The 21,278-nt window shown below is 41.8% G+C and overlaps 1 protein-coding gene across 1 annotated transcript in view; it reads left to right on the top strand.

Moving 5' to 3' along the window:
- The window catches only part of ryr2a (ryanodine receptor 2a (cardiac)), a 785,545-nt gene that overhangs the window by 371,888 nt on the left and 392,379 nt on the right, over positions 1-21,278 (top strand). The window contains exons 20-24 of the mRNA XM_072264911.1: positions 3,807-3,999; positions 6,573-6,789; positions 9,387-9,491; positions 11,533-11,636; positions 15,058-15,141. Coding sequence (XP_072121012.1) covers positions 3,807-3,999; positions 6,573-6,789; positions 9,387-9,491; positions 11,533-11,636; positions 15,058-15,141 — 703 coding nt within the window. The remainder of the gene's footprint in view (positions 1-3,806; positions 4,000-6,572; positions 6,790-9,386; positions 9,492-11,532; positions 11,637-15,057; positions 15,142-21,278) is intronic.

Consider the following 21,278-nt stretch of genomic DNA (forward strand, 5'->3'; position numbering starts at 1 on the left):
GCGATTGAAAGCATGGATCCAGCAGAGAGTGAAGTATAGGAGAGGTCCATTGCATACGGAAAAGAGAGAATCTCAGAGCTGTGGTATCTCCTTATGGCAGAAAGGCTAGCACATAGAATGCAGAGGGAAAAGCAGTCAATTGAATGTGCGTGCCTGGGGCCCTCAATGGGTCCAAATTGAGAAGCTTGAAAGCAGATCTGGAAGCCACGTGGCACAAGATGGCGGTGAAGGCATTCCCTGGAAGGATACATGGCTATGGTAGCGGGTCCGGGTGAGCACACGGTTGAAGAGTCAGAGGGCAGCAGAGATCGCAGAGGAGGAGCAGTGAGATAGGGTTTCACTGAACTCCCATTCAAGGGAAAATTTAAACTTCTTCAGGATAGTTATCCCTTGAAAAGGCTTCACAGTTGGAGTAGTAGTATCACAAACAAGAGAAAATCTGCAGATATAGGAAATTCAAAATGTTGGAGGAACTCAGCAGGCCAGGCAGCAACTATGGGAAAGAGTAAACAGTTGACATTTTTGGCTGAGACCCTTCATCAGGTCCTGAGTTCCTCCACCATTTTGTGTGTGTTGCTTTGGATTTTCAGCATCTGCAGATTTTCTCTTGTTTGTGTCACTATTGAATCCTCCCCTTGTTCGACACGATGGATGCTTAACTTCACAGCCTGCCTTGCGGTGGCCTTCCACTCTATTGTCTATCAGTATTGTACTTTCTCTGTAACTCGAGGGGGGGAGAAGATGGCGATGCGATGCAGCATGCATGGCCGCTCCGAAATGATATCGTGTTTGTTAAGTAGGGGCTGTGCACAGTCCTGATTTGATGGAGACAGACGTGAGAAGCATGGAGGAACATCTGGAGAAACTTCTGAAATGCCTGCTTCGCTGCCGCTGCTACTATGCGATCAAGAATCTCGGGAGGGGAAGGCCCCAAATCCTTGGCTTTGCCTATTGCCTGTTGCTGGGGCCAGGGTCAAAGCACTCGGCAGAGGTGGTGCTCGGTGCTCGGTGTCAGAGAGCTGGTCGGAAGCTCAAAGTTTTCGGACGGACTCAAGAGTCGGCTGTGGTCGGGTGCTTCCAGGGTGCTGCATCAGCAAGTTTGCAGTGCTGGAGGTTCATGGCAGGGAGAGTTTTTTTCTTTCTTCTACCGTCTGCGTAAGATGATGGGACTTTCGAGAGTCTTTGAGACTTTTTTTTACCGTGCCCATGATCTGTCCTTTATCAAATTATGGTATTGCTTTGCATTGTTGTAACTATATGTTATAATTATGTGGTTTTTGTCAGTTTTTCAGTCTTGATTTGTCTTGTGTTTCTGTGATATCATTTTGGAGGAACATTGTATCATTTTTTAATGCATGCATTACTAAATGACAATAAAAGAGGACTGCATGTCCTTATAATCTAATCTAATCTAACTGTAACGCTTTATTCTGCATTCTGCTACAGCTTTTCCTTTGTACTTCCCCAATGTACTGATGTAATGAAATGGTCTGTGTGGATGACATGCAGGACAAGTTTTTCACTGTGCCTCGGTACACGTGACAATAATAAACCAATTTTACCAGATCGTGGAATGCAACAGGATTGTCTCAGAGAGTGGAGTGATTGTGCAACGAGCTGCCAATGGAAGTTGTGGATGCAAGTTTAATTGCTATGCTTAAAAGAAGTTTGGATAAGTACAAGGATGGGAGGGCTACGAAGGCTGATGGGACTAGGCAGAACAACAGTTTAGCATGGTCTAGATGGGTCATAGGGCCTGTTTCTGTCTGCAGTACTTTCTGATTCTCATTCACGGTCAGTAGTCTGCACCTAGCACAAATGTTAATGCCAGGTTGTGGAATGAATATTTGTACTGAATGGATTTATAATTCCATCTGCTAAGTCTTTTTAAAAAGCAGCAGTTTCTTGACACATGTTGTATATATTACAGCTCAGTGACCGTTCAGCCCTTTGGGTGCAGGAGAGCAATCCCATTAATTCCTTTCCTTCTCACATTTCCCTGTAAGTCTACACTTTCCTCCCATTCATACTCTTTTCAATCTCAGTAACCTAGATTGAGAGGTAGTTTGCAGCAGGTTATTACCTCACCAGCATGTGAGAGGGAATGGAGCTACTCATGGGGCATGGGGAGAATGTGAACACTTGGAACTGATAGCACCTGAGGTGAGGATTGAACCTGAGCTACAGGAGCTGGGAGGCAGTCAGCACCAACTCCTGTACCGTGTTAATTCCTCTGACAGCCACCACTGGCAGAGTGGGGCTGGGTTGTCTTTTCCTGTGCATCAAGTTGGAATGTAGAACAGTCTGTCACAGGAACAGGAATTGCAGCCCACAATGTTGTGCCAAACCAATTAAATTAGTAATCAAATGGCTAACTAAACTAATCTCTTTCTACCTACATAATGTCCATATCCTTCCATTGACCTCACATTTATGTGCATATCTAGAAGAAGAAAGCCCTTAACTCCGAGTGGAGTCATCGGGATGCCGTCATGATGGTGTTTTTTTTTAGCAGGCTTTCTTATTTTTACGGGGCCGAGTTGCTAGCTCGACGCTCAACCCAGCACGGATGGAAAGTGTGCAAGGGAGCTGGCTGGATTCAAACTTGGGCACTAATATATCTGCCTCTACTGCCACCTTAGGCAGCGTATTCCAAGCATCCACCACTTGTTCCTTACGTCTCTCCTTTAAAATTGCCTTCTATCATCTTCAATGCATGACCTCTGGTATTAGACATTTCAACCCTGGGAAAAGGATACTGTTTATCTACTCTATGCCTCTCATAATCTTATAAACCTCTTCCAGATTTCACCTCAGCCTCTGCCGCTCCAGAGCAGACAACCCAAGTTTGACCAACCTCTAGTTACAGCAGAAGTTGCAGGCAGAAATTGATTCTTGACTTCTCAGGAGGGCTGACATTGGAAGTTGGTTCATGTCCTTGACTTTGGGGTCAGCTTCATTCTGCATTAAGACCTGATATGTTGCTTTGTTGGGCTACCAATTTGGGTAGTAGAAGTGCATGATTGGGATTATAGAGACATGAGGGTCTGTGAATGTTGGAATATGGAGCAACAAGTGAAATGCTGGAGGAGTTCACTGGGCCAGGCAGCTTCTCTGGAAGGAAATGGACTGTGGATATTTCAGATGAAAACCCTCCTCAGATGCTGCCTGACCTTCTGAGTAATTCCAGAAGTTTGTTACTACTGGGAATATTTCCAGTGTACTGTTCAGCTCATCATTTCAATACAATTTGTTCCTCTTTTGATGTGAATTGGATTTTAATTGGTATGTTTGCATTGCAGGTGTAGAGATATGTATCTACCAAAGGAGGTGTAAGGTGCTGCTTTCCCTCCGCTAGCCTGCAGGTCATCCTTGGGCAAGGTGTAGCACCTGTTTAGCCTGCCTCCCTCCCCCCCCCCCCCCACTGATCAGGGTCACATGAAGCCACGGGAACAGGTGGTGGTTAGTCGTATGAGCAGCTGGTGCATATCACAAGTTTAGGTTGTGCAGCCATTGGTGCCAGGCAGACAATCAATAAGAGTATTAATAATGGCTGGGGTCACCTATCTTGTAAAGACACTGCCCGGAAGAAGGCAATGGCCAACCACTTCCATAGAAAAATTTGGCAAGAACAATCAAGGTCAAGACCATGATTACCTATGTCCTATGACATGGCACATAATGATGATGATAACATTCTTAGTGCATTCTTTCCTTCTGCCGAAAAATATCTGTCTAAAGGAGTTTTTGGAAAGTTAGGAAACAGATGTTGAAATTCTCTTCACTTGTTGTTTTTCTCCTTTTAGGCTGCATTGCCCGGACAGTAAATTCACCAAACCAGCACTTACTAAGGGACGACGACGTTGTCAGCTGCTGTCTGGATTTAAGCGCTCCAAGTATTTCCTTTCGAATTAATGGACAACCAGTTCAGGGAATGTTCGAAAATTTTAATACCGATGGGCTCTTCTTTCCAGTGGTCAGCTTCTCTACAGGAGTAAAGTCAGTGATTCTCCATGTCTGCTCCCTCTCCATGTTGATTTCATGTTGTTCTTTGTCTAACAGTAGTCAGTTTTTGACCCATATTTGAGGCATGTAAGAATAAGTCAAAAAACAGTAGGTGTTCATTTATTTTGCACCTACAATGTCAAAAAGCACAAAGTAAACTCACTGAAATAAATAAGCTGAAAATAGTTGTTTTCTCTTGCAAGCCAATGTCTCATGCAACAGAGTGGGATTGCCACAGTTGTATGTTAGGTCAGAGCCAATACAGGCTTGGGAGTGGATTTCCATTTGTGGAGCAGGGACACCAGTGGAATATTACACTAGCTGTTGGGGTCCATGAGGAATCCACAGGAGTGCCATAGCAAGTGAGAGAAAGATAGAAGATGTTGCTATTGACTTCAGCTGACACCAGTACTTGTAACTGGAAGACTTCTGCAGTGATACCTGGGTAGGTCTTGGCACTGGCAGAGGTCTAATCCTAAATCACCACAGGAACAAGTACAGGCTATGATAGATTAGTAGTCTGGGTTTGAAATAGTCATTCAGAGAATGTGAGAATTACTGGTGAGGTCCTGGATCTGTTCCACATGCCCAACTGCCTTACTCTGCCAATCATTGTCTGTCATTCCAGAGCGTAACTAAAAGTCAGCCACATTGTTGTGGATCTGGAGTCACTTCCAGACCAACCTGGTTGAGAACATCCTATTTTCTTCTTTAAAGAACATTTTGAAGCAAATAGTTTTATGGCCATCCAATATTTTTATGGTCAGCAAGACTAACGAAAGATCTTCTATTTAATTTAAATTTCCCTTTGAATTTGAACCCAATTCTTTGGAATATTGGACCAGGTTTCTGAATCGCTAGTCCATTTAGTTAACCACGCTGCTCAAAATTACCAGCCTATTAATTTAAAACAATATGTCATTTTCCCCACCAACTTCCCACTGGGCCCATTGATATCAGCACTAGGAAGAGATGTATCACACTGCCATATATTTATTGTCTGTTCATCTTTGCTGGCTGTTTATGCTGGAAATCACCATCCTACAACGTTCTTGAAGTACCACCAACAGGATTGCAGTGAGATAAGATGACAATGCACCATCACTTGCTCAGGGTTCTATTGGAGATAGGTAATGAAGGCCTGCCTTGCAGTTATGCCCACAATCTGTATGTGGAATGACAATAAATCTCAGGAGTTTTGTCTGAACTTAATAAATATCTGAAATCAAAGACACAGTTGCCCCAGGAGTACAGGTAATCCCAGCACTCTTAGAGATTCCCTTGGAAAAAAATGAATTTGAATTCTGCAAGTAAGGAAATCTATTGAAGCAGCTTTGTGATGTTATTGACAAAGGCAGTATTATTGAAATTGGGGCGGGGGGAGGGACTCAAATTTACTTCCCAAACAAGTGTTGAATGCTACCATTCAAAACACAGTGAGGAATTTTTCATTTGTGTTTCCCGTGACAGTCTGGTTCGCGCTGTGAAAGAAGAAAGAGAGGATATTCTGAACATGACCCACATAACAGTCTTCTCACTCCACTCTGTTAATACAAGTCAGAACGGCTAGTGTGTTCTCAATAAAACATGCAGAAACTTAAACAAAAACTGTTTTAAACAGTTGAAATTAGCGTGTGAATTTCAACAAGATCACCTTTCTGATGGAGATCTTTGCTTGAAGTGCAATAAAACTCAGAGAATCTCATACCCTTGTGAATTTGGTGATGTCAGACAAGCAGACACACAAGACGACTGGATGTTTCTCTGAAAAGTAATGAACACATTATTTCATTTTTACAATGTACACAGTTGGGTAACAAATAACTGCTTTTTGAAGTTTTATTGCAGTTTGGTGCCCCCTGTGCCTTCTCTACCTAAGAAAGTGGCCACTGAGTGTATGCTTGTGGTTTACTGCTGCTATAGCTCATTCACTTCAAGGTTCAGTGCCTTGTGTATTGAGGGATGCCCTTCTGCCTGCCACTGTTGTAACTTGTGGCTATTAGAATTATTGCCACCATCCTGTCGGCTTCAACCAGTCTGGGCAGTCTCCTCTGATCTCTCCCATTAAAAAGGCATTTTTACCCACAGAACTGATGCTCACTGGATGCTTTTTGTTTCTTACATCATTCTCTGTAAACTCTGGAGACTGTTGTGCCTGGAAATCCCAGGAGGTCCGCAGTTTCTGAGATACCCAAACCACCCCATCTGGCACCAACAATCATTCCACAGTCAAAGTCACTTAGATCACATTTCTTCCCCATTCTGATGTTTGGTCTGAACAACAACTGAATCTCTTGACCATGTCTGCATACTTTTATGCATTGAGTTGCTGCCACATGATTGGCTGATCAGATATTTGCATTAATGAGTAGGTATTCCGGTATAACAAATGAAGTGGTCACTGAGAGTATCTCAGAGACAGGGTTCTTATTTTATAGTCCGGTTTCCCTTTGAGCAATTTTGATGAGAGTTTAGTTGCATTGCTGCATACAGAGTGACATCATTTTTGCTCTTCGGTATTCTAACCCATCTATTTCTTCCAAACAACTGTACTTGTGTCTCCCTAGAATTCGTTTCTTGCTTGGCGGTCGCCATGGGGAGTTTAAGTTCCTCCCCCCTCCTGGGTACGCTCCGTGCTTTGAAGCCTTGCTGCCAAAAGAAAAGATGAGGGTAGAGCACACGTATGAATATAAGCAGGACCATAATGGTGTGCGTGACCTCCTGGGGCCTACCATCTCGCTTACGCAAGCCGCCTTTACGCCGATGCCTGTGGATACCACTCAGGTACTTGTTTTGCGTTGTCGTTTGTTTTGCTTTTCCCTCTGTGTGACAAATGTAAGCTCATAATGTGCATCAGAGCAGCATATGAAGGGACATGATTCAGTTGAAATAAAAGATTTGGAAACGCTGTCTGATACGGATCTTCGATATCACTTGTTGCTTTGGGACTGCGCTATGCTCTGTGTTGCTGGGTGCCTTCCATTACATCTCTGCTGAACCCAGATTTAAGGATGATATGTCAGTGTCATGGAACAGGACCTTCTGCTGAAGTAGGCCAAGTGAGTTTAACCAAAACTCAGCAGCTCCTTGGATATTCCTGGGTACCCTGGGTCTACTGACAGAATTTTATGGCTGTAATCAAAAACCAGTTACCGGTTCAAAAAGCAGAACATAGAGTACAGACCAGGAACAGGTTTTTGGGCCATGCTATCTGTGATAACCGTGATAGCAAACTAATCTAATTTCCCTGCAGATGATCCATACCCCCGTTCCCTGTGTGTTTATGTGTCCATGTGTGGGCTCTGATTACTTCAAGACAATGTGAATGTAGAAAGTAGCTTCCTGTACGAGAAGTCCAAGTACGACCTAAGGAAAGCTATTGTGTTAGTGAAAAGGCAATTCCCTTGTGAAGTCAGAGGTACAATGCATGTCAGCTGTGGTGGGGTTTGCCTGTCATTACTTCCTATAAGGTGAAACCTAATAGTATAACAGGCAGCGATGTTTCACTCCCTGGTGAGAATGACTTTTATGCACACTTTGAAATAAGAATAAAACTGCACCTGTGTGAATCCCTACAGCTACAGTATCTGGTGACCCTGTGATCTGTCTTGGATGCAGATGGGGGGAATATCCTTCAGGAGGTGAACTTTGGCAAGGAGTTAGGCCCCGATTGGTGTAACTGGCAGGGTACCGAAAGCCTACGGTGTTAACTGGCTAGACTGTTCAAGGGTATCTTCAACTCCTTACTGTGGCAGTCAGAAGATTCCTCCTGCTTCAAAAGAGCTTCAGTCATACTGGAACCCAAGAAGAGCATGGTGAGCTCTTCCTACGGTTAATTGCTGGAGCATTCAAATCTGTTGAGATCGAGTGCTTTGAGAAGTTGGTCACGACTAGAATTAACTCCTGCCTGAGCAAGGCCTTGGACTGGCTGCAATTTTCCTACTATCACGGCAGGTCTACAGAGGGAGCCATCTCATTGGCCCCTCCCTGGGCTTTGGAGTACATGGACAGCAACAATACCTACTGTACATAAGACTGTTGCTTATTGATTACATCTCTTTGTTCAACCCAGTCATCCCCTCAGTGTTAATCAACAAACTTCAAAACCTGGACCTCTGGACCTCTTTCTGCATCTGGATTCTTGACATCCTTATCAGGAGCCCACAGTCAGTACCAGTTGGTGATAACATCTCCTCCCTGCTGATGACCTATACACAATCACCTCAAGGTTGTGTGTTTAGTCCACTGCTCTGTTCTCTCTACATTCATGACTGTGGGGTTAGGCACAGCTGAAACGCCATCTATAACTTTACCAATGACACCACTGTTGCTGGCAGAATGCAGATGGTGACAAGGAGGTGACAGGAGCAAAATAGACTGGCTGGTTTAGTGGTATTGCAACAACTTTGTACTCAATGTCATGAAGATCAATGAATTTGTTGTGGATTTCAGGAGGAGGAAGTCAGCAGAACACACACCAATCCTCATTGAGAAATCAGCAGTGGAAAGGGTGTGCAGTTTCAAGTTCCTGGGTGGCAACATCTCTGAAGATCTATTCTACGCCCAACATATTGATGCAATCATGAAGAAGGCACACCAGCAGCTGTACTTCCTGAGGAGTTTGAGGAGATTTGGTACATCACCAAAGACGCTAGCAAATTTCTGCAGATGTACTGTGGAGATCATTCTGACTGGTTGAATCACCATTTAATATGGAGGCACTAATGCACAGGATTGTAAGAGGCTTCAGAGGGTTGTAGACTCAACCAGTTCTGTCACTGGTACAAGCCTCTTCTTAGTCGAGGTTACCTTCCAAAGGCAGTGACTCAAAAAGGCAGCGTCTATCATTAAGGATCCTCAACATCCAAATATGCTCTTTTCTCATTACTCTTAACAGGGTGGAGGTACAGAAGCCTGAAGACACACACTCAACATTTTAGGAACATCTTCCTCCCCTTTGCCATCAAATTGCCGAAAAGCCCATGAACACGTGAACACTACCCTTTTATTCCTTTTTTGTACTAATTATTTATTTGTATTGTAACTTAATTTGATATGACCACGCTGTACTGCCGCCATAGAATAATTATTGCCACTTATGTCAGTGACGGTAAACCTGATTCTTATTCTGATTGACCTCAAGAAAGCTCAAAATCATAGTAAGTCATCTCACATGTTGCATGCTGCTCTCTCGAAAGCAAGCAGCAGAGTTGAAAACCCTAGATAGCTCCAATATAGTAAGTTGAGTGTTGCTTCCTAAATGCAAATGGAACTGGATCATGATGCCTGCAGACTTTGCTAATGCTTCTGCATATTTTTGAGGAATAATATTTTGTATGATTACTTAGAATAGTGAAAATTCCTACTTGAATCCATTTCAGATCGTACTTCCACCTCACCTAGACAGAGTACGAGAAAAGCTTGCAGAAAACATCCATGAGCTCTGGGTGATGAACAAAATCGAGTTGGGGTGGACTTATGGACCGGTACGTTCACAAAATACAATTAATTGTTGAGACGATTTGGTGGCCTTGAATTGATACTTTTCTTCTTTTGGTTTAGCTAAAACAAAAACTTACCGTGCCTTTGTTCTGTCATGAATAAGTGGATGTTAATATTTTTTGTGTTGTGGCAAGGGGCATAGATCGATTGAATGCACTCAATCTTTTCCCAGATCTTGGGAACCAAGAACTAGAGAGCATAGGTTTCAAGTGAATGGGGAAAGGTTTAGTGGGAACTTGACGTACAAATTTTATACATAGATGGTATGTACATGGAAGGAGCTGCAGGAGGAAGTGGTTGAGACAGGTGCAATGACAACTTTTAAACTACAGTCAGACAGACACATGGATAGAAAGTTGAGAAGGATAGGGGCAAAATGCTGGGAAATGGGACTTGTTTAGATGAATCAGCATGGACCGGTTTGGCTGAAGTGCTGGCTATATGACTGTCTAACAAAAACAACTCTATAGAGGAGTACCAGAATATAGAGAACCACACAATTAACAGGCAACCTGTACATTATCTCATAAATGGGTCTGTAATTCAACATGGTGGAAACACAATTTCCTAATTAGAAATAAGGTTAGGCCTTATTTCCAAGGCTGTAGGCACATTGTACATCTTGATGGTTGGAAAGATTGCTTAGTCACAGTGCTCACCAATTGATGAGGCTTGAAGAAGGACGTGGTCTTGGTAATGACTCCTGGGCTACTGTGGGCAAATATTCAGTGGGCCAGGGTTGATGAACAAGCTGCATGAGGAAAATGAGGGACAAAAACCTACAGCCTCCAAATAAAAGATCTAATATTCATTATTTAGGCTTTTAAACATGTTATATTAATGGGCAGTCTGCATGGTGCACCAGTCTAAATTTTGTGTCAGACTTCTTTGTATATTTAAGCACGTTATGCAAAGCTGGGTGCTAGCATGGACTGTGAGGAGGATGTAAAAGGTTTCACGCATTGTAGACAGACTGTGTGAATTGGCAAGGGTATAGCATGCGGAATAAAGAGTTAGGAAATATGAAGACAACCCTCTTTTTAGTAAAGATACAGTGGAGTTATTATTTAAAATTGTACGAGTCTGAAATGTGTGAACTTTAAGAAATTACATCCCGAGAAGCCTGTGCAGGCTCTGGCCCTGCGTATGTTTGAGACAGACTGCGAGACTTTTGGGTAATAATGAAATTAAGAGAAAAAGGAGGTCGCTGCATGAAAGTGAGCCGAGGTAAAAGGTCAGCTATGATCTCAGTGAATGATGGAGCTGATACTAGAAGCCCATAACTGCTTCTATGTCCACCTGACAACTGGGTCTCAGTGGAATGGCTGCTATCATCTTTCAGCACTGCACAACTAGCCTCTCACATTCTCCAGATGAAAATGTGTGTTGTCAGGTGAAAGACACCCCTCTTCTTCTCTGATTGGAACAATTAATAGAGCAGTCATGACACATGGCGACCAAGTACATTGGGAGGTAGAAATTCCTCCTTGCCCAAATGTGATTGGCCTGTGATGCAGTCACATACGCAAATTACATTGTGCATATGAAATTTGCTTACAATGGATGTGAATTTTCCAAAGTACGCTGTTTAACTTGTTGGAGAAAATATTTACTTTGTTGTTATTGAATTAATTATTAGATGATGAATATGTCTGAATAGAAAAATAATTGGTTTAAAGTTAAATGGCAGAAATGTAAGCAACACACATCAAAGTTGCTGGTGAACGCAGCAGGCCAGGCAGCATCTCTAGGAAGAGGTGCTGCCTGGCCCGCTGCGTTCACCAGCAACTTTCATGTGTGTTGCTTGAATTTCCAGCATCTGCAGAATTCCTGTTGTTGGCAGAAATGTAAGTTTTTTTGTTGTTATTTTAGCTCAAAATGAATTTATTAACAAATGCTCCTCAGTGAATGTGAGCTTAGAATGAGTTTTCATCTAAGCTGCCTTAGATTCAATTTAGATTATATTATTGCTGCAGTTTAAAAAAAAGAGTTCTGTCCACAATAAATGTGGCTTTTTCCCTGCAGATCCGGGATGACAACAAACGACAGCACCCTTGCCTGGTAGAATTCTCCAAGTTGCCGGAACAGGAACGGAATTACAATTTGCAGATGTCACTTGAAACTCTCAAGTGAGTTTGTTCTTTTATTTAATCATTTTCTTCATATGAGGAAAAATGTTGGCATAAATGATTTTTTTAATATATTTAATACTTTTTTTGTAATTGCTGTGTTTCATGAAGTTTATCCTTGTTATTTAGACCATGTGATATCTTCCTAAAAGTCATAGAAATCTCCACCAATAAACAAAAGAAGTCTGAAATACTCGAAATATTCCACCACGGACAAGAACTCGGCAAATTTTAGCAACTAAGAGCTCAATGAGCTATGCTTATTGAGCAAAACCCCTGAATTATTTTTGAAAATCTGAGCCCAAAGGGGCTATGAAAACTGTTGATGAAATTCCAGACAAGAGACTGATGTTTATATCTTAAAGGAATGAAGGGATATGGAGTTGATAAAGGAAAGTGGCACTGTGATCAGACATCAGCCAGTACCTTATTTATATATTTAGTACATACAGTAAAGCACAGTAACAGGCCCCTCCATCCATGATCCTTTGCAAAAATAGCTAAACTAGTAATTAAACACCCTACTAACTAATCACCTGCCTCCACGATGTCCCTCAGTTCTCTGTAATTTAGTGTGCCCATCTAAGAGCCTCTTTATCGTGTCTGCCTCCACTACCCCTTTGGCAGCATATTCCAAACACCTCCACCTCACTCTCTCTATAAAAACAAAGCTTGTCTCACACCCTTCACTTTAAATGCTTGCCCTGTAATATTAGACATGTTAATTCTTGGAAAAAGATACCAGCTTTCTACGCTATCTTCATAATCACATAATGCCTGCATATCTCTTCCTGAATTAAATAGTATAACAGGCATCACCTGGTCTACCCCTGCTTCAGTTTCTCCTGTCCTTGTGTCCTAATGTCGGTTCAGTAGTTTGGAATGTGATTTATGGCCATCTCAGATTTAGTAAAATTTATGTCCAACACACAATTGTCACACATGGTTGCATGTAGAATTAGTCTGTTGGTTTTCAAAAGTAACAAAGATAATTTAATTTGGTTCCCTCTTTGTTCTGATTGGCAGAATTACAGCTTTGTGCTAATATTATGTTGAGTACAACTCCTCCCATCTTGATTGAAAAGGCTGTTTCTGTTATAGGAGTAAAACTGGACACTGGAGGCTATAGTAGAACAAAGGTCCCTGTGGAAAATCCTGGCAGTTCTGGGCAATGTTTCTCACCCTCTGCGTGCCACCTTGGCTGAACAGAGGAGCACTTTTAGTAAACAAAGTCTCAGCCTGTAACATCGACTGTACCTCTTCCTAGAGATGCTGCCTGGCCTGCTGCGTTCACCAGCAACTTTGATGTGTGTTGCCAGCACTTTTAGTAATAGACTAAGACAACTGCACTGCTCCAAAGAGTGGATTCTTATTCTCAGCCATTAGCCTCTCTAATGAGTTAACATATAGCTGGGGAAGTGACGCCCTCCTGTTTGAGGTTACTTATTCTTTCTTACTTCGCTTCTAATATTTGTATATCTGTGCACTTGTAATGCTACTATGACACCGTAATTTTCTTTGGGATCAGTAAAGTGACTATCTTATCTTCTGAGGTATCCATTCCATTTTCTGTCTTTTTTAAATTTACGCTGCCAGATAGATCAGCTATCATTAAAAGCCATTCATTTCTGTCTCCCGCTAGCACTGGCATCAGTCATGTCACTGTCCTGCCTTGGTCCTTGGCCTGGAGCAAGTACTATTCTCTTTGTCACTTCCCTTCTTCCCAGCTTGGGGCAAGCCAGTTTTCTGACTTTTCCGGTTCTCCCTAAAATCTTAACTGTTACTCTCTGTACAGGTGCTGCCTCACCTGTTTTCATTTTAGATTTCCAGTGTCTTCTATTTGATTTATCAAACCAAAATTGACTGTTTTGCTAAGATTAACAGAGAGAAATAAGTAAATGGGCAATTTTCAGCAGTGTGCTACTGGTGATGAAAATTTCCGTTGCATAAAATTTCAAATAATTATTGTTTGCATTTCTTAAATAAGTTAGCAGGCACTTTTAATAAAAAAAATTCTAAATGAGTTCAGGCTGTTGATTTACTTAGATTGCTTGATTTTACCAGCTGTCAATTCCTTGCAAGTCCCTAGACCCTCTGTAATGTGACCGGTCTGTTTCTGAGGCAGGGACTTTTTTGAAGTAATGATACTGTTGCTTGGTGAAGTCAATGCAGTTCATCACTATGCATCACTTGCTTGAAATCCATAAAATGAAAATTATGTCATAACACTGCAGGTGGTGCAAATTACCACTGCATCTTGTGACTGAAGGACTAAAAAGCAATGCGAACAGTTTGCTATAATTACGTGGGAAAATGCATCTCCATTTAGATAGAAACAATTGCCTAGCATTAAAATATAAAAGGAAAAGACTAAATATTTGCAGTGGAGCATTTGTATGAAATCACAGTTGTCTATTTAATCCGGTTGTGGCAATCTCACAAATTTCAATTATTACCTCAGTATCTGGAATTAAGCCGACTTAGACAAAAGAGATCAAGAGACTGCAGATGTTTGAATATGAAGCAGCAAACAATTTGTTGTAGGAGCTCAGTAGGGTCAAGCATCATGTATGGGATGACGTGAATTGTTGATGCTTTGGGTCAGACGCTGCATCTGGAGTCCTAGTTGACCTGCTTAGTTCCTGTATCAGATTGTTGATCGTGTGTTTGTGTGTGTGTTCTATGTATCAATGTGACGTGATGAGACCCTATAAAAACCTGTACTCTTTTAAATTAATAAATTGTAAAAGTGTTACTTTAGTGATGACTTTAACAACTCCATAATTAAAATAAGGATTTTATGTTATAAATACATCTTTTTTGTTGTATAGAACTAGATGAAAGGCTTTAGCTTAGAATTGATTGTTGAAATATAACCCACATATTCATACAGAGTTTGGTAATGCACACTGAACAATGGGACCGAAAATTGATAGGCTGCATGCTGACTGCTGAATGGTTTTGTGTTTTTATTTTTTTATTTATTCATTAACAAAATGTGGATATTTCTGGCAAAGCTGCTCTTCGTTCTAATTTTGCTTTCACAATTAGCACCTGGCGAGACTGCTGAAGACTGTAGTTGAAAACAGCCCTGTGATCTGGTGATACAAATGGGCCAGTCAGGCCATGATAGCAAATTTCCTCCCCTGAAGATCATTAATAAACTTGCTTCTAGATCTCGGGATACCAGTTTAGTAGAGTGATTGGTGACAAGGAGTGGTTGAGGTGATTAAACTGCATGCATTGAGGGGGAAGTGGCTCAGGAGGATGAAGTAGAAGGATCTGTTGGTGGGAAGAAGCTGATGTGAGACACCTTGGACTTGTTGCCCAACAGCATGTCCTTCTGTGCCATCAGTACCACGTAGTGGCGATTCTTGGTGTAGGCTGACGTGTTACTTATTCCTCCATGTTTACTTTGCAGAACCCTACTGGCTTTAGGCTGCCATGTTGGTATTGCTGATGACCAGGCAGAAGAGAAGGTGAAAAAGTTAAAGCTTCCCAGAAAGTGAGTACATTGAGCAAGTGTGAATGTGAGTGTGAGTGTGAGTACATCTATGCATGTTCTGCTTCTGCTTCCTGAAACCTAAAATTCCACAGTATAGATTTTTTGTTTTCCTTTCCCAGTGTAACAGAGATTCGGGTATCTTTAATAACTTGTAAAATTCAAAGCACACATAATTTGCTGAATGAGGTTTACTTGAGATTTTGCAACACTTGTTCAGAGAGACACGTTGACAGAAGTTGCGTTTAGAGTGGAAAGTGATGTTAGCTTGCTGCGGCTAATAACTTCAATGCTGTATGTTTGAGTGCACTCCTTCCCCACTTTCCCTTCCTTCTCATTGAGTTCCAGGCTGATCATCTAACAATAGGTTGGTTTTAAATTTTTTACCTTGTTTAATTTTTGTTCTCTTTCCCAATTCTGTTCTTCCTTCAGCTTCCACAGTCTTAGCCTGCTCAGCCTAAGTAGAGCCTGATTTTTATCATTTGAGTTTTGGCACTCATTCTGGCTGCCAAAATGCTGAGCTCTGAAAAAGCACCCTGAATTTTAAGCTTCTCTCTGTCTCCCTGTCTGTCTCCTTCTATCTCTTTCTTTTTCATTGTCTATCTGTGTCTATTTCTCTCTTCTGTTTCTGACTCCCTTTCTCTCCTCCCTTTCTCTCCTCCCTTTCTCTCCTCCCTTTCTCTCTTCCCCTTCTCTCCTCCCCTTGTCCTCCCCACCCTCTCTCTTTCTCCCCCCTCTCCCCCTCTCTCCCCTTCTCTCCCCCCTCTCTCCCCCTCTCTCCCCAACTCTCCACTCCTTCCTCTCCCCTTCCCCCCTCTCTTCTCTGTGTGTCTGTCTCTCTGTGTCTCTGTCACTCTTCTCTGAGTCTGTCTCTCTGTCTCAGTTTCTCTCTTCCTCTCTCTGTGTATCTGTCTCTGTCTCTCTCCTTCCCTGTGTGTGTGTGTGTGTGTGTGTGTGTGTTTCTTTCTCTCCCCCATGCTCCCACCCCTCTAACTCAGGCAATCACAATCTGTGCTAACTCTAGCATAGTACGAGTTATTATTGTAGAGACGAAGCATTTTGAGTGAGTGTAATGAAGTACTGTACTGACATGGTTTGTACTTTGTTGGAAAGAGCATTATCTTCCAAGGCCATTGAGCAGGTTTTGTTCAATTGCTTGGCCTCCCATGATACCCCCATTGCTGCAGAGATGGTGATAAGTGAGCTAAAATCAATGCACACTGAATGAGCTGCATTCTGAGGAGGAAAGCAAATGCTGAACACGTTTGTCTTGCTCATATCACTGTACAAACTCAAACCATTTACCCAGTCTGGCAGGTTGAGACTATAAACGAGAATGAATGCTTTTTCAAAAAAAATTGATATCAACCACCAATGATACTTTATTTACCTGCATGTAAAGAATATATTTATGATTTTGAGAATTCACACACAATGCCAACACTCCCAACCCCCTCTCCATATAAAGTCTACTGTACAATCTCTCAGGTTACTCACTGTGAAAAGGAAATTGCTTTTAAAGGAAAAGGAAATTATTTTTAGCGACAGCAACATGCATATTTTCATTCTGAGGGTTGTTGAGATTGTGACTTGGTTATAAGCTCAGTATTGGTGTTTGTTGATGCTATGCCAGACCTCCTAAAGGGGGTTGAAGACGATTAATTCATCTTCTGGCAGCTTGACATGTTGGGGACCTGTACATCTCCTCCATCTGAATGGATAATTCTCCTGGTTCTTCTGATGCCCTTTTGATGAGATAAGATAAGCGACAATGCGTGGTAAAGTATAATTAACAGAACAGTTAGCCTGGTTCTGAAGCAAAGTAAAGATCAGAGAAGGCCTGTTGACTTGGTTTATCTATTTTCTTGCCTAATTCCACTAATCCTGACTGAAATTAATCCTTCATGTCCAATCTGGATGAAGGCTGAAGGAAAAGCCATCTGCAATTATTCTGCTTTGGATGGCATGAGGCTCCTTAGTTTTGAAATAAAATGATATTTGGGGGATTTACAGCTGAGAAAATCAATTGGGTGGCTCACATTTTATTCACCCTGCTATTGAATTGAGCTGTGAAGTTAATGGATGAATGTGGTTTGGACTTTGAGAATGCATAATGCAGTCTAGCACTGTGAACTCCAGAAGGTCTGGTAATGTCATGCACACTGGAAATGTGGCTGTGATAAAAATCATGGTGTTAACTTTTGTTTACATGTAATGCTACTGGAAACAATTTGCATCTGGGTACCTTCCAACCTGATGGTATGAATATCAATTTCTCCTTCTGGTAAACAAATCCCCCCCCCCCTTTCCTCTTTCCCCACTCTGACCTTTAATTTACTTATTCTCACTTGCAAGTTATTTAATCCTCTTTTCCCTTTCTCCTATTGTCCACTCTTCTCTCCTATCAGATTCTTTCTTCTCCAGCCCTTGACCGTTCCCACCTGCCTGTCTTCACCTTCCAGCTAACCTCTTTCCCCTCTCCCCATGTGTATTTATTCTGGCATCTGCCCCCTTCCTTCTCAGCCCTGAAGAAGTGTCCTGGTCCAAAACGTCAACTTTTATTTTTTTTTCCCATAGATGCTGCCTGACCTGCTGAGTTCCTCCAGCATTTGGTGTGTGTTGCTTTGAATTTTGAGCATCTGCAGAATTTCTCATGCTTGTGATAACAGGTCTCATTGGGTAATATCTGGAGGTGCCACAATCTCCTTTGTAAATGTGCATAAGTTACAGGAATATACATTGGTTTTCATTGAGCCATAGAGATGTCTATCACAGAAGTAAGGCCTTCGGTCCATCATGTCAATACCAAACCTTTGCCCAACCACACTATTCCCATTTGCCTCCATTAGGACTGTATCCTTCTATACCTTGTCTATTTAAATGTCTAAATCTCTCATACATGTAGTAAATACAGTTGCACAATTAATTCTTGGTGCTATTTATGACTTGTACAGGCCTTCTGCCACACTTTGTCAATTCCCCTAAGTCAATTACTTTCTGTTCCTTTCTACCTCATACATTTATCTAGCTTTGCCTTGCAAATTGTTTCCGATGGTGGTCATAAAGTGCTGGAATATCACTCCTAGTTTTTGTATCTTATTTATACCAGTTTCAGTTACAAAAATATTGGTTCAGTATTTTCACATGTTCCAAGATACAGTGAAAAGCTTGTCTTGCATATTGTTTATACAGATCAAATCATTACACAGTGCATTGAGCTAGAACAAGGTAAAACATTGACAATGCAGAATAAAGTGTAAAAGATTCCAAAAATTACTGTGCAGGTAAATGATAACCTGCAAGATCATAACAAGGTAGAGTCCATCGTAGTTTATACCAGGTGCATTCAAGAGTCTGTTCCGTGTGGGATAGAAGCTGTTCTGGAGCATAGCTTCAGGCTTTTGTATCTCCTGCCTTATGGGAGAGGGGAGAAGAAGGACTGTCTGGGGAAGGTGGAGCCTTTGATTATACTGGTGAGTGATATACTGATTATACTGTGATGTGCTGAGCTGTGTCCTCAACCCTCTGCGGTTTCTTGCAGTCGGACGCAGAACAGTTGCCATGCCAAGCCATTGTGCATCCACACAGAATGCTTTCTATCATGCATTAATAAACATTGGTCAGAATCAATGGGAACATGCTGGATTTCTTTAGCCTCCTGAGGAATTCGAGGAGTTGGTGAGCTTTCTTGGCAATGACATAGATGTGGTTGGATCAGGACAAGCTGTTGATGATGTTCTCATCTAGGAACATGAAGCTCACTACCCCTCAACCTCGGCACTGTTGATAGACAGGAACATGTGTGTCACCTCCTTTCAGAAGTCAAAGCCCAGCTGTTTTGCTGGTACTGTGGAAAAGGTTGTCGTCACGTCACTAAGCTCTCTGTCTTCCTGTACTCTCGCTCATTTTAATTAGGGATGAGACTAATGTGTTAAGTATAATTGTTTGACACTTACGGTGTCAGAATGCCATCATCGTAAGAGCATGGAGATGGATGAATCAATGGAATTTCCAAATTGACGCCAACAGTATGATCAACATTTATGGCAGCATTTTCAAATACTCCTGGTATAATTCTTTCCATTCCCTCACACTAATCTGGTTCTCACTTCTTTGTATCCTGGCCACCTGCCTGAACCCTTTATTGCAGCAGCCTCCACGTGCAAAGAAATATCTGAATTCCTTACTGGATTTATTAGTGGCTTTCATCAAATTATGTCCCCCACTTTTGCACTCCCTTACTCTGTCTTAAATAAACTAAGAATTGCAACAATGAACCCTGCTCGTAAAGCTATGCATAATAAAAAATAATATTCATGAACATCAGAGGATATTATTGGCTTAGCGGCAGTTATAAATTATTTGCTTTTTAAGCTCATGGTTTTTTAGCAGGACTTCAACCCTTTATTAGATGAGAGTTCTTGAACTCTTTCTGGTGCATCTGTTGTCCTTTTTTGTTGAAGAGTGTAGGCGGCCTGACATGATGCATATTGACATAATTATTAAATTCTGAGAGTTGTTCACAACTCAGATTTTTACTTCAGTTGGCTTGTTTTTCTAATACATAGGGCTGCATGACATACTGAATTAACAAAAAGAAAGATGTAATGCGCAGTGTTCTGTAAAACAAGGTTGAAAACCTTGCAGCGGTACAAGAAGGCAGGTCATCACCACCTTCTCAAGGGCAACTAGGGATGAGCAATAAATGTTAGCTTAGCTGGCGACACCCACATCCCTGTAAATGAATATAAAAAAAACTCTACAGAAATAGGTGAAAGTTGAATATTAAATTCCATGTGATCTCTGTGTAACTTCTTCAAAATTCTTCACTTGATGTACTCATGAAGGGTTTTGGCCCAATAGGTGCTGCCCGACCTGCTGAGTACCTCCAGCATTTTGAGTTTGTTCCTCTGGAGTTCCAGCATTTGCAAACTCTCTTGAGTTAATGTATACAACAGGAATTCTGCAGATGCTGGAAATTCAAGCAACACACACAAAAGTTGCTGGTGAATGCAGCAGGCCAGGCAGCATCTCTAGAAAGAGGTACAGTCGATGTTTCAGGCCGAGACCCTTCGTCAGGACTAACTGAAGGAAGATTGAGTAAGGGATTTGAAAGTTGGAGGGGGAAGGGGAGATCCAAAATGATAGAAGACAGGAGGGGGAGGGATGGAGCCAAGAGCTGGACAGGTGATTGACAAAGGGGATATGAGAGGATCATGGGACAGGAGGTCCGGGGAGAAAGACAAGCGGCGGGGGGGGGGAACCCAGAGGATGGGCAAGGGGTATAGTCAGAGGGACAGAGGGAGAAAAAGGAGAGTGAGAGAAAGAATGTGTGTATAAAAATAAATAACTGATGGGGTATGAGGGGGAATGTATTACTAGTTTTCAGTTTTGCACTTTCTTGCTGAGTCAGAGCAGTTCAGAAAATACCCAGAATGTGTGGGCTGTCTTATGAGGAAGTGGGCAGGCAAGGTTTGTATCCACTGGAGTTTTGAAGAGGAATATGTGACTTGATTAAATCCCAAGTCTTTTACTGAGAGTCAATGACCAGGGAGAAGTGTTCAAAAATAAGTGTTTACCTACTTAAGGCAGACATGAGGTGAAATTCCTTCTCTCAGAGGTTCTTGTGTGCTTGTAACCCTTCCTTAGATGCTGGTAGAAGCAAAGTTTTTGGATATTTTTAAGGCATAGCTAGAGAAAATCTTGATAAGAAAAGGAGTGTAAAATTGCTTTGTGTAGACTGGAAAGGAGAATTGAGGCTATAATTTAATGGTGAAGAGCAAGTTCAAGAGGCTAATATTTCAATACATTATCTAGACTGGGTAATGTGAGCCACTGTAATTTTGCATCTGATTTGTACTAGTTCTGGTGAAAGAGATAATCTGTCATATAATTAAAAATGGCATATATGCTCAATCTGGCAGTTTTTTTCAATATGTTTTCTTACAATGTAGAGTGGCCATTAAGTTTATCTGTCTCTCAGAGAAGTGCTATCATTCCCAATAATTTATTCTCCCTGACATGCTTGTCAACAACCCCGATTCTCATGCCATCCACAAGCCAAGCGGTAATTTGTGAAGTCAGTTAACCCACCAGCCATCGTGTCTTTGGGCGAGGGGGGGAAACCAGAGCACTGGGTG

Source organism: Mobula birostris, chromosome 8 (genome assembly GCF_030028105.1).
Source record: "Mobula birostris isolate sMobBir1 chromosome 8, sMobBir1.hap1, whole genome shotgun sequence".
Lineage (NCBI taxonomy): Eukaryota > Metazoa > Chordata > Chondrichthyes > Myliobatiformes > Myliobatidae > Mobula > Mobula birostris.